We start from the raw sequence: 16,830 nt of genomic DNA, 5'->3' as shown, positions 1-16,830 counted from the left end.
TGGAGAAAAGAGGAGATTGGAGAGACTGTTTGAGATGAGAGAGGCTGACAGCGAGTGAAAGAAAGAAAGAGATGAGAGAGAGGGATGGAGGACGAGTGGTGAATAGATGTGAGTCGTCCTGACACGTCAGTTCTCCCCATGGCAGGATTTACTCTCAAATTAGGATGGGTGGTTTGTGCTTTATTTTCTCTTTGTGCGTCTCAGCTTACGTGCATATGCGTCACATTTTGTACAAGTGTGTGTGTGTGTGTGTGTGTGTGTGTGTGTGTGTGTGTGTGTGTTTGTGTGTGTGTGTGTGTGTGTGTGTGTGTGTGCATATGCTATTGTGCCAATACACTTTCTCTAAAACCTTTCAAAAAAAAAAAAAAAAAAGCTTCTTGGTCCCTTAAGCCTGAGCAAAAAAGCAGCTCAAATTCTTTGGGAGCAAGTGGGAGGATTGCGTCTTTCATATTGCTCAGCATGTATTATGTAGATGTGTGCTGTTTTTCATAGCTGGATGATACCGCAGAGGATCCAGCCATTAAAGACAGAGTGGTGAGGGCACTCTGTAAAGATTTCTGGTCCCCTGTTAGATGATGCTCACTGTCTTCCTTCTTTTCTGACACATCCCCTGTCTCATCTCTGTCTCTGTGGCTACGTTTATGCTTGATCATTGCCTGTATCAGATGATTCTTTTAGCATCTCCTCTGAAACTAATCCATATCATATTTGCACTAAAAATAAACCACATGTCAGACGCTCAAGTTCTGTACTTGAGTCCAAATTTGAGAGAAATTTATCATTATTTTCATCTGAAAATGGAGAAAATAATCAGCAGATTTATCCATAATGAAAGTAACCACTAGTTGTAGTCCTACAGAAAATAGTTAAAATCAGCTAAAAGTACCTGCAGGAACTGGTTATTCATTGGTCCCTGATTTACACAACAAAATCAGTGTCTGTATTATAAAGAGTTACCGAAATAATAATTCAAGCTGGAGGGAGAGTTGGACACCTCAGTGGTTAGAGGAGCCTGAAGCTCACCGATGGAGCATTTATTCCACGTTCACACTACAGACACTGGGTTAAATACTTCAAAATCCCTGTTCTCACTTATTTAACTCTCTCACCCAGTGTTTTATTCTATGGACATGAAAATGTTTCAACCATGGATGGTCTTCGTTGTGGCACCATATAGACTAAACCCAGAACTGAATAGATAATGACTTAAACAATATATTAATGATGTAAGAGTTGCTACTGATGCTCTTTTGAGGATAAGCTGTGTGTTGATTCGTATGTCTGTACGTCACGCAAATGTCTAACTTCAATAAGTAAACTTTGAACGTTAGCAAGTGTGTGCGTGAATGTGTGTTTATGCGCAATTCAGACCCCAGGAGGAAGTTTAAGCTTTTGCTGTCGTTTGATCCGAACTTCATAGCCTATCATTGGCTCTGTGTGTGTGTGTGCGCGTGCGTGTGTGTGCACTTATGTAAGTGTGTATGTTACTGTGCATATTTAAATGCCATCCTGCAGCAACTACACACACAGTCAGAAATTAAATGCTTTAGGACTCAGATCAAAGGAAAAGACCCCAATTCAAGTGAAGCTCTTTGTGTGTGTGTGTGTGTGTGTGTGTGTGTGTGTGTGTGTGTGTCTTTGTGCCTGTGTGCGTGTGCATGTGGTGAGTAATTACTCTAATTATCAAATGACTAATCAGTATTAGAGGCACACCGTGATTTCTTTTTTTGTCTCCAACTTCTTTTTCGCTCCAGTTTTACATAATCCTCATTGCTCTGTTCCACTTCTCTCTTGCACTCACTCATTTATCTCTCCTCTCTTTTTTCTCTTCTCCCCTCCTCGTTAAAACCATCTATATAAAACTTGTACTTTTCTTCTTCAGCTCGTCTCTCATTTCACTCATGTTTCACTCCGTCCTTTTCAAACTGCTTTCTGTCTCTGCGCTCTCCTGAAACTCTCTTCATTTCATTCTTCTCTCATTTCTTCTCTAAGTTGTCCTCTCATGCTCGTGTCTCTCTTGTCCTCAGCAGCTCAGCAGCCGTACACGATGTGCTTCCGGGTCAAGTTTTATCCCAACGAGCCAATGAAAATCAAGGAGGAGCTCACAAGGTAAAAACTAACACAGACATTGGACGGTTTAGGAGTGATGAGAAGACAAAACGAAACAGCCTTTTCTTGGTAGATGCAATGAAAAAGTACATTTCTGTGTTGATACTTTTGCTATAGTCCAACTTGAATAACTGATAGCTTTGTACTGTATAATAACCCTGCTCTTCCTCCTCCCTAAACACACACACACACACACACACACACACACCTCTCAGGGCTGGTGATAATTAGTGATGCTCACTCAGCAGGGACTCTGCTTTCGTGTTCTCCGTCCCATCTGAGCTGTAATGTCTCACCATCTCTACTTCTCTCTAACGATCATCATTTCCGTTCCTCCGTCCGTACTTTTCCATGTCGCTTCCCCTCTCTCCTCCATCCTTTTCAGACCTCTCCGCTCCGTCTCTCCATAATTTCATCCCTCAGGTGTCTCCTCCCTCCCGTCTGCTGGTCTCTATCTGTCCTCCCTCTTGCTCCCCGTAATCACAGCTCGCTGTCCGCCCTCAGGTGTCTCTCCACATATCTCAACTCATACTTGCATGTCTCCCTGTCCTCTGAAACTTCTATAACTTAAGGTGTTTTTGTGCATCATAAATGGCACAAACACGTTCCTGTATCAGCCTGGTGTGAGTTTTCCTTCAGTTTCTATCACACTCCTCTTTGCAACAGTTTGAAAGGGCGGCATTTTTAGATATCCTTGTGTCCATTTCAGTTCGTCTTAAAGGAAAAACAGCCTCATCTCAGAGTCTTCGGGGAGCACCATTGCACTGCACTGCCACTGATGAGTTTGTAGTGGACATAAAAGTTGAGCTGTGTTTGGGAAGTTCAGAAGGAACTGCAGTCAGTGATGAAATCCAATGGAGCGCTCAATATCAAGTCTTTTCAAGAGAGATTTTTTTTTTCATCATCAAAATCCAAAAACTATTATGCTAATGTGAGTGTGCTCCAGTTAGCAGGATGTTATTTGAAGTTTTCCCTCTCAACTTTTCCCCAAATATCAAAAAGAGTTTAAAAGAAAACAAAAAAAGCAGCCAAGCATTCTTGTGAGTCACATCCATATTCAGTGATTTGGCACCTCAGAATTTACCTCCCATGTTAGCACAGAGAGTAGTGTACTTTTGATGGAGGGAGGAGGTTACAGTTCAAGTCTCATCACAGACTTATTAACCAAAACCACAATTTTTCCCTAACATATTGTAGCTTCCATGCACAGATATCACTGAAAGCAATGATTTTAAATACATGGTCATTGAGCATCATCCAAGGTTTTACAGAACGGTCCAAGATTGGTGTTTTTTGTCTGGCAGTATTGTTGCCAAACAATTTCCGAAGCTAGAGATGAAGGACAGACTGGGCTTCCTGTTACATGAAACAAGCAGCATGTAAAAGATACTGTAACTCTAAGAACAAGACAGGAGTCCTGGGAAGGAAACAGAAGATGAGACGACAGAAAGAGGATGAATCTCTGATGCAACACAGAAGAAAATGGAGAAGGACAAAATTAAAGACAAGTGAGAAGGTCACGTAATTATAGATAGCTGTCTGTTTTAGGCCAATTTGAAGAACCTCCATGCAGCTACGCACGTGTGCTCTTGCTTCCATCAAGGTGGAGGTTTTACTCCCCAAGAAGTGCAACAAATAGATACATGATACATTTTTTTTCTTGTCATCTTTATCAATGATAATTGACAACAGTGAAGCCAGCACTAACCCGTGTACTTGTTCTCATTGTGTACATATTGTATAGACTTCCATTTTTTATTAATTTGTTGTATTTACTATTGACTGCTGTCAGCAAAACAAAGTGCCTCTCAGGGATATTAAAGGCTTACTTGTAGCTAATACAAGACAAGTCAGCATGTCAGCAGCATGCCTCCATTGAAGCCGTACCCATAGTTACTACAGTACCAGGCTGCTGTATGGTAGTTGTTTCCATAGCAATACTATCTCTAATTGCCATAGTAACACAGATTGATCATTATGAAATTGAGGACAGTGGCTGCATCGGTTTTATGAATTTTACCCTTAAACATCTGGAAATATTTAATATGAAGATAATATGATTACATTGATGTGACAAGTTGCAGTTCTGGCTCATTTTATGACTGCACACTTTGATGCTTTAAGGAGAACCAACGACGCACAGCCACATAAAATTATCTGCCTGTTTCTGCAGGACTGCAGCTACACACTGCCTCACTGTAGACCAAATACACTTTCAATTGCAAATGTAAAGCACATTCAGTGGCATTGTGAGTTTTTCTTTCTTCTCACCTGTGTGTGTGTGTGTGTGTGTGTGTGTGTGTGTGTGTGTGTGTGTATGTGTGTGTGTGTGTGTGTGTTGCGTCTGTGTGTGCAGGTATCTCCTGTACCTCCAGCTGAAGAGAGATATTTACCATGGTCGTCTCCTGTGTCCTTTCGCCGAAGCTGCATACCTGGGAGCCTGCATCGTACAAGGTGAGGTCTGGAGACAACCAGTGGATTTGGTATAGACATATTGACTAGAGGGTGTACAAGCTGACTGTATATAAAGATATATGTGTGTATATAGTAAATCGATATAACCTATATAGTATAATTGATGTTGGACCTTTAAAACTGGCTACCAACAATTTGTGAACAATTGTTGTCCCGACCAATCAAAAGCAGTCAGGTAAATTAACTCTGTGTAAACAGGAAGTCACTGTATTATCATAAGCTGTAACATAAGAGCCAAAGATAACAGTTTGAGGGTTGTAATGAAGGTATAATTTTCTTTTATTTCTATACTTTATAAATACATGGATACCTATGTTTTTCAGAGCTAGCTGGAGTTAGCTAGTGTGCAGTTAACTTGTGAATGAATGGTTAATATTTGGTTATGCTAATCTAACTGCCACCATTTAGCTAGTTATTTGGTCTGGCGTTTTTAGCATTTAGCATTTAGTAATATGCAAAATATTGTGTTATTTTTGTGACATATAATTTAAAATTTTCCAGCACATCATTGTTAAACAGCATTTTGATCATGTGTTAGGGCTGATATGTGGACCATGTTTCATATTATCTCTGTTCATCTCCAATCCAAACATGCCATTTATTAGCGAGCTAACGTTAGCTTTGTCAGTTGGTTCAGTTGGCTTCTCAACAGTTACACATGCAAGTTAGTGGGTGTAAATATTTGGTAAAACACATTTTTTATTTTGTGATGTGTGACATTAAATCTCCACTTAGTTAACACTTATGACATAATTAGGTGAAGTCTGAAGGAGGTGAAATGATTGAGTGATCAGCGAGCTAACGCTGGCATCCAAACCAATCACTCCATTGGGTTGATGCCTCATTAACTGGCTTCATTTGCAGGCATCAGACTGGTGTAGTAATCCTATATTTTAAAACATTGTGAGATGTATGGACCATTGGGAAAAGGCAGGAGAAAAAAAAATTCCCTTCGGTTAATTAGCACTAACAGTTTAATGTTGAATCACATTGCAGAGCTGCTTGCTTTAATATGGATTAAGAGTAAAATTAGCTGAGCTGTATCGTATACATGAACCCTTCTGGCTGATCCACAAATCGCTGAACTGTGCAAGCTCTCGCTGATTGGCTCATATCCCCAGAGAGCAGAGTGTGACTGGCTGCGTTATCTCGACTCAGAGTGTGTCTGCTGCGTATCATTGGCTGCTCTGATTAACGAGGGCAGGTCCCTGTCCCACTTTGTCAGGGTGTTGATTACAGAGCTGGAGAATAGGTTAAGGATTACCGTTTAATTAAACTCCAGGCAAGTATTTGATTTAACCTTTATTATGATTGCTAATTAAGAACGGATTTAAAGGAACATTAGTGTCTGTTAGGACTTTGTACTGGATTCAATAAGGAAAATATTTATCTCTCAGGCTTATGGGTATATTCTCCTGTGGAAATAAAAGATATAATGAGAAAGATTTCTCTTTAAGCTTTTGTTTGCACATGAGCAACTAGCTAATTTGCTGATGACACAAAGCTGTTCAATCAGATCACAAAGGAATGGTTTGATATTTTGGTAAATATGCTTATTCTCTTTGATACCACTCACATTTATTTGTTAGCTTAGCATAAAGACTGGAAACAGGTGGAACAGCTAGCCTGGCTCTGTCCAAATGCATCAGCAACCCTAAAGCTCACTAACACATTACACCACTAAGTGAATAAGTTTATTTCCCAAAATGTTGCTTGAAAATATTGAACTTTAAAAGAAGCACACACACGTTCACATCCTCTAAACTAACGATCCTGTTTTTTTTTAAAGACTGTTTTCACACTAATATCACACTCTGTCTTCAGCTGAGCTGGGGGACTACGACCCGGAGGAGCACCCATCAGACTACATCAGAGACTTCAAGCTGTTCCCTAAACAATCCCTCAAACTGGAGAGGAAGATTATAGAAATACACAAGAACGAGCTCAGGTGAAGGAGATGTGTGTTTCTGTGTTTCTGTGTGTCTGCTGGGGTTGTTTGTTGTCTGGAGCTGCGTCTTTGTTATCACTTTATTGTTAGATTTTGGTGACAGGTATGAATGCTCGCTCCTGTGATCTGTTTTCAAAACATACTGTGGAGACAATTTTCTACTGTGCAGACAATAAAGCTTTCTGTCGTTCTGGCTAGAAGCAAAATTGGATGATACCCAGAGATTTGTGCTTCATTGCAGTGCAGAAGGTATTTCAGTTTAGATTCAGTTGAAAGTAAATAAAAACTGAAATTAATTTGCAGAGGAATGAGCATGAATTATTTATTTCAGGCGTGTTTTGGACACCTTGCTTGATGCCGCAGGATTTTCTGAATTTAAATTCTGATGAAAATCAACCTTATTGGATGGAAGAAGTAAAACATGAGCTAAGTCCACTCCTGATAAATTAGATGTTCTCTCCTTGCACAAGGAGACAAATTGGCTGTTGAATAAAATGCAATGGAAGAAGCTGAATTAAATGCACCCAGAAACGAAGGTCTCATACCCTGTACTGTGCACAGACAGAATAAGTTTCCTAAATCATAAGATCACATGGCATACAGTAACATATACACGAACCTCCTCCTTCAGGTTGTCTGTGTTTATTCGCATCATCGCTGCAACTCAAGGATTTATGTTGTTTGGTTTGCGACCGTCACACTTACAGCGATTAAAGAACATCAAAGACAAATCCTTCATTTCCCACAGCACAGAGGCAGATGATGCTTGGTGTCCTCCGTCTGCCCTGATGGGTCCGACGAACAGGATTAACAGCATGTAGATCACTACTGAGCCGTAGAAGGAGACTTCAGGTGGTTTACACTTAGGGTGGGGTGGCCTGTGTGTGTCTGTGAGGGGTATTTTCATAGTCATGCAGTTCTTAAATGTGTTAGCATTTTCCTAGACGTGCACAGATGTATGCATGTTCAATTTTTATGCTGGATTATTTGTCTGGTATCAGGATGAGTCGCAGTGTACATCACTCGGTTTCTTGACTTCGTCTGCTCAAACTGTATGTCTGTTTCTGCAAAATGTTAACAGATGATCAAGCTGTTTATTTCTTATGAACACACTCAAGACATATAATTCATATAATTTACTGTTCAGAGTTAGCTCATGCTGCTCTTGTATGTACCCACAATAATGAAAAAACAGATCAACTGTAGACTATAGCTTCCATTTTTGGCTCATGGCAGGACAAAACAAAAAAGATCAATTAAATCAAGACATAGGCGTTACCGTGCCTGTACTGTTTTCACACACACACACACACACACACACACACACACAGGGACATACGCTAACAGCACCAGTGTGTTGATTTTATGTCAACTTCTCCTCTCTTTCAGGGGTCAGTGTGCTTCATTAGCAGAGCTGAACATGCTCCAAAGGGCTCACAGCCTGGAGACATATGGAGTGGACCCTCACCCATGCAAGGTAATGTCAGCGGATGATGTACACTGTCATCCGGTGTGGCTGTAAGACCTGGTGCTGTTGATATTGACAGGGATCCTCTGACCAAGTCATTGTTCCATTTTCTTGATCATAAATTACAGAAAAATACACACAGTATGTACTGTGTATATATGTGTGTACGAAGTCAACAGTACATAATACCTTTGAACATAATATCTTGTAAGTAATACAATGATACCCTTTAAACCATTTATTATTGGACAAAGTCAGGACAGGGACTTTAACAAGACATCATTTTCATTATTGATTAAAAGCACATGTCAGTTGCCACCACTCACACATATACTCACCTCTCCTCTTTACCGTTTGCTTGTTTGCCCTTAATTTGCATATTAAATGGTTGATTATACACATGATGAACTTTACCGACATCAGCCTTCCAGTAAAACTGAGTCTGGTCCGAGTCAGCTGCTAGTTTACATTTGGTCAGCACAGAAACCATCACTTTCAGTGATCAATATTCTTACTGATTGGTCAGAGAAAGGGCTTAAGTAAGTCAATGTCACTGACTTAATCTTTATGCTGTTAACACTGGAAATCTTTGTAGTTAAGATCTATTGTTAGAACTACAATTTGTTTGATATAAATACTGCTTGTACTTTATTCTTGGTGTTTCTCTTGTACCGTTCTGATAGATGGAAAAGACAGAATCTGATAAAGAAAAGCAATACTTTGCAATTCGCTGTTCACTCACTGTGGCTCTCTCTGTTCATCTTCGAAATAGGGACACCCTCCCGCGGACAGGCGTATCACAGCATGCTACGCAGATTAACGAGATATTTAAATTCTGTCTATTGGAGAGGATCCCCTCTATCTGCCCCTGTCAGTGGGGCTGTTTTTTAATTTGGTTTGCTGGAAGTGGCTGTTATTGCTGGGACTGAAGCATCTGTGGAGATCGAGAATCTGTGAAAGTAGATGTGGAGAAGAGTGATTTACAGAGAGGCACGGCGGCGGAGGAAAGCAGGTCTACATATGATAAACAACGATGCTGGAGAGTGACACCAACATATTGTGTTCTGCTCTTACTCCTGAGTTGATATTGGTTTCATTTCGTCTCGCTATATCAAACTGAGTCAACCTGTTCTGTCTTTTCTGGGCCTTGTTTTGATGCCATTTACTGCAAATTGGGGGAGTTGAAGCCTGAAACAAACAAGTGATTTTGTGTAGGTGCCATTGCCATGGAGATTATTGATGGCCCACTTGCCTCCCCGCTGTGATCCACCTGTATCCCATAATGTGGTGTCCTGCCTCTCACTCTGCGAGCATGTGTTGTGTGCGTTTGCAGGATTTCACAGGCTCTACAGCCTTTCTTGGGTTCACAGCCACAGGGTTTGTGGTCTTCCAGGGAAACAAGAGGATCCACCTCCTCAAATGGTACAAATTTGTCCCTTGCTTCCATGTCATCTTTCAGGCTAGTGGGAAGAAAACATCTAAAATACACGTTTAGTGGATATTTAATGGATAATGTGTCCTTTGCATATTTGAACATGCAATTTCAGAAAACCTGCCATGAAAAAAACAGTTGTCTAAATGTAGGTCATCAGCTGAGGACGTTTCATGGTGATATGTGAATTCATATTTTTAACCTATTCACCTGTAGTGTCAAAAAAAGAGTTAAGAGTGGCTAAGAGTTAACAACATGGATGTATTTTACCTTATTTATGTTGTATCATCAGAAATTTTATTAAATTATTATTTATGGGCACTTTCTACTTAATGTGCTATTAAGTGGTTAAAGCTCCAACAATGCATCATATTTTACAAGATCATTATATGCTTTGACTAAGATTTAAATCTGAAATTCAACCAGGAAGTATAGCTGTGAAATAAATAGTGGACTAAAAAAGAAGTATTTTCCTCTCTGAAGTAAAAAGAACATCAAGTGGAAGTTAAGTAAAGTACAAGTACAGTTCAAGTACCCCAAAAGTTTATTTCAGTAGTGCTTGATACTAAGCTTGAGTAAATGTACTTAGCTGCTGTTAACCTAAATTTGTTGTAGTCATTTATCTTTTGCCTTGATCATGTGGGTATATTTTAACTTATAACGTTTTTTGCAGGGCTGATGTTAGCAAGCTGAAGTTCGAGGGGAAAACCTTTTACGTCATCGGGATTCAGAAGGAGGTGAGTGCAGAGTCCTCCTGCATGCACTCTCTCTTCTAAAGGGTAAAGATGAACAATAAAATGTGCTGTGTAGTTTCCTCCGTGATGATGATGATGAATTGTGCAGTCGTACTAAAGTCGTCATCATCATGTTGACCTTTTTAGAGACTAACCTCTAACATTTGTGAAGTTCTGGAAAAAAAAAGACCATGACTTGGATGTAGATGCAGAGCTACTGTCTGTGTTCATTTGGATTCAGTTTTGTGTTAGTGACCTCTAAGTGTCCTGTACATCCCTTATTCTCTTCCTTCCTTTCCCTTTTCCCTTCCTCCATTTGTGTAACGGTTACATCAGATAAATGTGCTATGAAACTGTACTGTTTGTCTATGTAATCCTGTCCACCATCACACACGCACTGTATATGTGTGTCGCTGTTTCAGATCTCCTTAACAGGCAGGATTCACTGTAACAGGATGGTGGGTGTGTTACGACTAACCTCCTCACTCATATTATGTGTCGACTGTGGCCCAAATATGAGACTCCTTCCCTACATCCATGTTAGGACATGTCCAGCAGCTTTGTCAAATAGAAATTTATATGACACCTCTGCTTGAAACTGACAAAGACAGCAAATACTGACTTAAAGCTATGTGTTAAATTACAACTAGAACAGGTGTCTTGCATTTGGGGCACATGTTTTATCTGTACGCTCGATGTTTGTCATCCAGCCCTGAGCTGTGGTAGATTCTGAGCAGTGATTTGTGGTGCATTATGCCACATATACCGCCTTTATTCTACAGGCTGATTGTGTCTCATATTGCTGTTTGACACAGTAGTTCATATTGATTCAGTCAGACTCTAATTACTGTAGTTAGAGCCAGGTTGCTCGTTAATCTACCAATCAGCCAATCGGTCAGTCAATCAGTCTCACAGCTATTCTCTTCAATACAGAAGCTCAAACCGGCTCTCTCATCTCTGCTTAACTCGTCAGTCTGTCCGCCTGTTTGTCTGTTTGGCAGCTCATGAATGGCTGAAGATGCAGTTTTATCTCTGTGTTTCTGTCTCTTCTCTCTGTGTGTAAACATAGTCATCACTGGTGAGTAAATGCAAGTGATAATAGCAGCACAAAACCTTCTTGTACTGAAATCCTCGATTTGATGCCTCTGCCCACAGTCCTGCCCTCACCTCACTATATGATTGGAGGAAACCTTTTTCATCTGTTCATTATGTGGTTGTTCACTGTTGTTTGATTTGCTTTTAGATTTTTTTAAACAAAAGTGTCACTTCATTCAACTTATCTGTTATTTTTTAATTATTATTTGCTTGTGTGTGTAAGTCTTTGTCATTGAAAATATTCCGTTCTATGGTTGAAATATTAATTATGATCCCCGCCCATAGCTTCATTATCAAAACAAGCTTCATAGCTCCATTAACAGTAAACTATGGATTATAATGCATAATCTATAACTGTGTCCATGTCATGCATTTAATACCAGACGTGTGTGTGTGTGTGTGTGTGTGTGTGTGTGTGTGTGTGTGTATTCTATATATATTTACATTATTTCTGTGGAGATTTTTCACTGTATTATTATCAGGATTTGAATCGTGTGCTGATGTGCAGTCTGTTCTTCCACTGTGTGACAGGTCACTGCATGACTTCACTCTCTGCCCTCACCTCTCTTCTTTAGCCCCGAACACATTGAATTAACTGTCCCACTTTGAGCTGATGGCAACTTTTCATGGCTCTAATACTGTAACACTTGAAATGTCATGAAAGTCATTTCTGTAAATGATGTTAGTACTCTGTGTAGTACCACAGTACATGGAAATATATCTTTTCAGAGTTCCAGCAGCGTCATAAAATGTTTTAAAAGCATTTTTGCTTGTCAGCCAAAGTGGGACTAAAGACAGTTTGTTAAGAATATTTTAACATGCAGTTCTGGTACTTTCACGCACACACACATGGCCACTGCAGCACATGTGTGTCACAACTAATATAACTGACGTGTGACACTGAGGGGGTTGAGCAAAGTAGCTGACTGTAGGAAAGGGAACAAATTAAATCAATACACAGCTGATGTTTTCTGAACCACTTCATGATTCAAGGTCCCAATTTTTTCCTTTTTCAGTAAAAAGCAGGTTTGCTGTTCCACGGTTGTTGCTATTTCACAGCACCTCACTACCATGTTATTGATCTCAGCGTTTTCTCTCTCGCTCACCCTTTACCCTTGTTGTTGAGCGGCATCGATTTGGTATCTCGTATTACCAGACACACAGACTAGAAAACTAGTCATTTACAGGAATATATCCCTCCTCCTCGTCCATAAAGACCCACGATCTGCAAGCTACAAGCCCTTTTACTGCTCAACGCTTCGGCCAAATCGCTATATCTGTCTTACATCTTGCTAAGCTTACAGCTTTGGGTCTGTGGGTCAGCATTTTGCACAGCTCCCTCTCATCGCGTTCAGCACTTCTCTTGTCCTTATTCACACATAATCTCATTTCTCATCCTCGCTGTCTCTCTTTCTCTCCGTGTGTGCGTCTTTGTCCTTTTGTGTGCAGAAGAAACTGGTGTTGACATTTCACACCTCAACCCCTGCAGCGTGCAAGCACTTATGGAAGTGCGGGGTGGAGAACCAGGCCTTTTACAAGTGCGTCTGCAACACACACACACACACACACACACATACACACACGCACACATTTCGACTTAGGTCACTTATGGGGACATAAATCAGCCTTTTCCCAAGTAGGGACACAGTCAACTGGTATTTAGTCTGAAATGTGTCCACAAAGGCGGCCTGTGTCAGAAACAGACACACACACACACGCTCACACACACACACACACACACACACAGAAATGTATTGAGTAGCTCTTGAACTCAGAGACACTTGAGACTATGCAGCGTTATTTCCCCACTGGATTAATAGTCAGTTGTATGTAAAAAATGCTTTCCATTCCCAAAATGTTTGCTGACCTTGACATGAGGACCATAGAATTATCGTATGTTATAAATATTTAAACGAGATGGCATCAATCTAGTCTGTAACTGTTGCAGCAGTCCTTAAATGTATTTGAAACTATTTCAAAATTGCTTTATATATCTTTCTTTGTCCTTTTTTCCTGTTTAAGAATCACAGATGGCTAAAATTAGCTGTCCTTCCTGTTCAGCTTTGATTTTTCTGCACATTATCACTCTTTTCACTTTATGTTCCTGCCTTTCTGTGGCTCTGCTACAATATGCTGCTGTCCTTCAGAGGGGAGCAGCTGATCGCTCCAAGGCCGTTGCTCTCAATATTGACTGACTATTGACGCTGCCGGCCTGTCAGGAATGGAAACAAGTTTGGGGTGAAGGCAAAAGTGAGAGAATGGAGACTAACCTCTGCTTTTCTCTGTGGTCAAGGTTGTGACGAAACAAAATGAGTGAGTTCTGTACCTCAGTCAGGGTTAGTGGGAGTATCAGCAGAGACATTTATTGCCCTTGATAGTCGCTCAGCAGCAGAGGAAGTTGTCAGACTTGTGATCACATTCCTCATGTATGTAAGAGTTTCACACAACTTGAACCTGATCTCCGTCTCTCCTCCTTCCACCTGCTTCTCAAACCACCTTGAGAGATCGTATCACAACATGACCGATCTTGATATATATTGTTTCCTCACCGGCTGTTTCAAAGGTCAAGAATTAACTTTCAACCTCAATCTTTAACCCCATGCGTAGAGCTGAAATGATAAGGCATTTGATCGATCAATGACCAAGTTTCGCATTGTGTGTCAGACAACATGACATTTGATGACATCACAGTGTGCTCTGGGAGGCTGTGACGGGCACTTCAAGGTATGCAAGCAAAATCCCTCCAACAATGTTGAACACTGTTCAGTGAGATTGTGTTTTTTTTAACCTGGCAGTGTCTACAAAAATCATATCTGTGGACAAACCACACCATGGATTATAAATGTACTGGCAATCCTAAAAAATGTAAATGCATTTAAAAACCAAGAGGAACTTGCGAGTCCAAAGGAGATGGAGATCGTGAGGAGAGGCCTGGAGGAGAATTTGATAGCAAACTGCAAAGGAGGCAGTGTGAAGAAGCAGGATGAGAAGAGCCGCTGGCTGTAAACAGCTGCTCAGACGTAACATGACGAGTTCAGGTTGAAGGAAATGAGATTTTCCAAAGGTTTGACACACGCGTTGGATGCTGCTTTGTGACTGATTTCTTCACGGTGTCCTTCCTCCTGCAGACTGTCACTGAAGTTTCAGCCCTCCTTTTCTTACATGCTTAACTCATTCATTCTTTTCAACACGTTTTAGTTTTGAAATATTTCCACATGATTTTCCACCACTATATTTGCTGTTACTATTGTATTTACCACTGCAGTGAACCAATTTTCCCACAGATCTTGTGTCATCTTGTTTAAATGACATAACGTGTAAGACACCTTATGGAAGGCAGACAATGTGACAAAGCTATTAAAGCTGTCTGATAATTGTCCTTGCCTGTATAACTCTCTATATTGACTTCTTAATGACAGCAGCTCATGTGTCTCTGAGAGGCGGACAGGCAGGGAGTGGATGTCATCTCGGATGTCAGACAAGCATCAGAGCAGCTTAATCAAATCAGAGTGAATTGAGTTTGTAAATGGCAGCCAAGAAGAGATTTGACAACATACAGCCTCGCTCTCTCTCTCTCTCTCTCTCACACACACACACGAACACACACACACACACACACACACACACACTAAGTAGAGCAGAGGTGTGTGTCTGTACTCTGGCACCAGCTCTGCTGCTCTGGAGTTTCGCATGATAAATGATCCTGGACCAAACGTGAAGGTTTGACCTACAGTATAAACCTTTAAAATGAGACACCTTCCTCCTGCGCGAGTCTGCGCACAGGAGCTCACTGCCTGCCTCTCACTGCTGGATGCTTTGTAATAATGAAGTTCTTTGAATCTGTTTTTGTCTGTCCCTCTCTCCGACAGGTGTGCGAAGTCAAGTCAGATTAAGACAGTTTGTAGCAGTAACATCTTCTTCAAAGGCAGCAGGTTCAGATACAGGTGAGACAGTATTCAGGTTAGTTTTCACAAGAATGGGCATACCTTTCCTTCTTTTCAAAGACAGTACACTGACAGGCAGAATTTTGACTGTAAAAAATGTCTGAAAGGAAAGTGAGATGGATCTATGTGTGTGAAGAGAGTTGGAAAGTGGAGAGAAAGAAATAAAGGAGAACCACATGAGAGAACAGGATGCAGGAGTAGATCCAAAATCATATTCAACCACTTGAGAGATTTTAAAATGCTAATTCACCCACAGTTCATCAGCAGGTCAACATTTAACCACTCCACCACTCTACTGCAGATGTAATAATTGAGTTCAGCCTTTCACCTTCAGTACGACTACATTAATTCTGAGTCTCAGTGACTTTGCACTAACCTGAGATATTTACACACCACACGTGCAGATGAGCCCATCAACATGCGTCTGGTCCAATTTGTACATCAGCACCTACATCCAGCTTGTGTCTGTGATTTACTGTCCCTAATATCACAGCAAAGCCTCAGTATTACTCTGTTATTGAAGCCATGTTATCCCTGATTCTCCTCTCAGACAAAGCTCTTTACCAGGCTTACACTTCAGTCCGCTCCATTTCATCAGCTAGCTAAAGCAGTTTGGCTTAAGGGCTCAGAGATGAGTAACGGCATATGGTTGAGTTTGTTTTGAAATATGGAAATTGGTCATTTGTCCAAATGCAAACAGACAAGAGATTTGTGGTCCACAAATGAAGGCAATTTTCATGAAGCAGAGCCAATCAGTGTATCTCAAACTTGTGTTGAATAAGCTCATTTTTACAGAATACTGTCGGCCCACATTTGCCAGCATGCAATAGTGATGTCCCTTGTACTATCAAGTGGATGCATACCACCCTAGATGTTTCATTTCACCCTCTAATTTATGACCTAACCATCAATCTCAGCAACAATAGACTAATGTGTGGGATGGTGGAGCCTGCTGGCTTGAAACAGAGTGATCAGAGTCCAGAAACTCCAGTCGCCCAATAATCAGACTAATGGAGCTACTGACCTTGCTAGCAGGAAGCTGCCTGCTCATCAGCACAGAAACAGCACTGATTATGAGCAACAACTTGCGAAACACGGATGAAAATGACTTATTTTTCTCTCATGATGTCGTCCTATCTGTCGGACGTGATTTGAAATTGGAAAATTGATATGAAGGTTTTAACACAGAGAAAGGTTTAACATAGAGTTTTTGACTAAATCCATATGTGTCTCAGTTTAAGACAAGAAGTGACTTTTATAGACTTGCATATAAACACAGTGCTTTTTGTGACCTTTGCCTAAGTCCATGCTTAAAATAGTATTTTGCTGTTGTTGTTGTTGTTTTTGCTTTAATTTTGAGACAAATTACAGTATTTTAACAGCAGTTGCACCTCTTGGTCTTTCTTGCAATGAATGTGTGTTTCTCCCTGTTAGTGGACGAGTAGCCAAGGAGGTGATAGAAGCCAGCTCTAAGATTCAGAGAGAGCCGCCAGAGGTGCGCAGGTAAGTGACAAATCAATGACAAAGTTATTGCTTCTTTGCAGTAATACCCCACTACTGAGGGATATTACATGGAAAAATCAAATTGTCACCAAGTTATCGAGTTCAAAATGTGAAGGAGAGGT

At 40.7% G+C, this 16,830-nt stretch overlaps 1 protein-coding gene across 5 annotated transcripts in view; it reads left to right on the top strand.

Annotated features, from left to right (window-relative positions):
• Positions 1–16,830, top strand: part of frmd3 (FERM domain containing 3) — a 54,071-nt gene that overhangs the window by 18,790 nt on the left and 18,451 nt on the right. For 3 of the 5 annotated variants that reach the window (XM_076729968.1, XM_076729970.1, XM_076729967.1), the window contains 9 exons: positions 2,028–2,109; positions 4,466–4,563; positions 6,409–6,532; positions 7,922–8,009; positions 9,334–9,422; positions 10,106–10,169; positions 12,711–12,799; positions 15,131–15,205; positions 16,640–16,708. In XM_076729968.1, the coding sequence (XP_076586083.1) occupies positions 2,028–2,109; positions 4,466–4,563; positions 6,409–6,532; positions 7,922–8,009; positions 9,334–9,422; positions 10,106–10,169; positions 12,711–12,799; positions 15,131–15,205; positions 16,640–16,708 (778 nt within the window). The remainder of the gene's footprint in view (positions 1–2,027; positions 2,110–4,465; positions 4,564–6,408; positions 6,533–7,921; positions 8,010–9,333; positions 9,423–10,105; positions 10,170–12,710; positions 12,800–15,130; positions 15,206–16,639; positions 16,709–16,830) is intronic. The other 2 variants (XM_076729971.1, XM_076729969.1) reach the window with 1 other exon arrangement.

This window comes from Chaetodon auriga, chromosome 5, assembly GCF_051107435.1.
Source record: "Chaetodon auriga isolate fChaAug3 chromosome 5, fChaAug3.hap1, whole genome shotgun sequence".
Classification (NCBI taxonomy): Eukaryota; Metazoa; Chordata; class Actinopteri; order Chaetodontiformes; family Chaetodontidae; genus Chaetodon; species Chaetodon auriga.
This window is presented reverse-complemented; position numbering and strand designations above follow the sequence as displayed.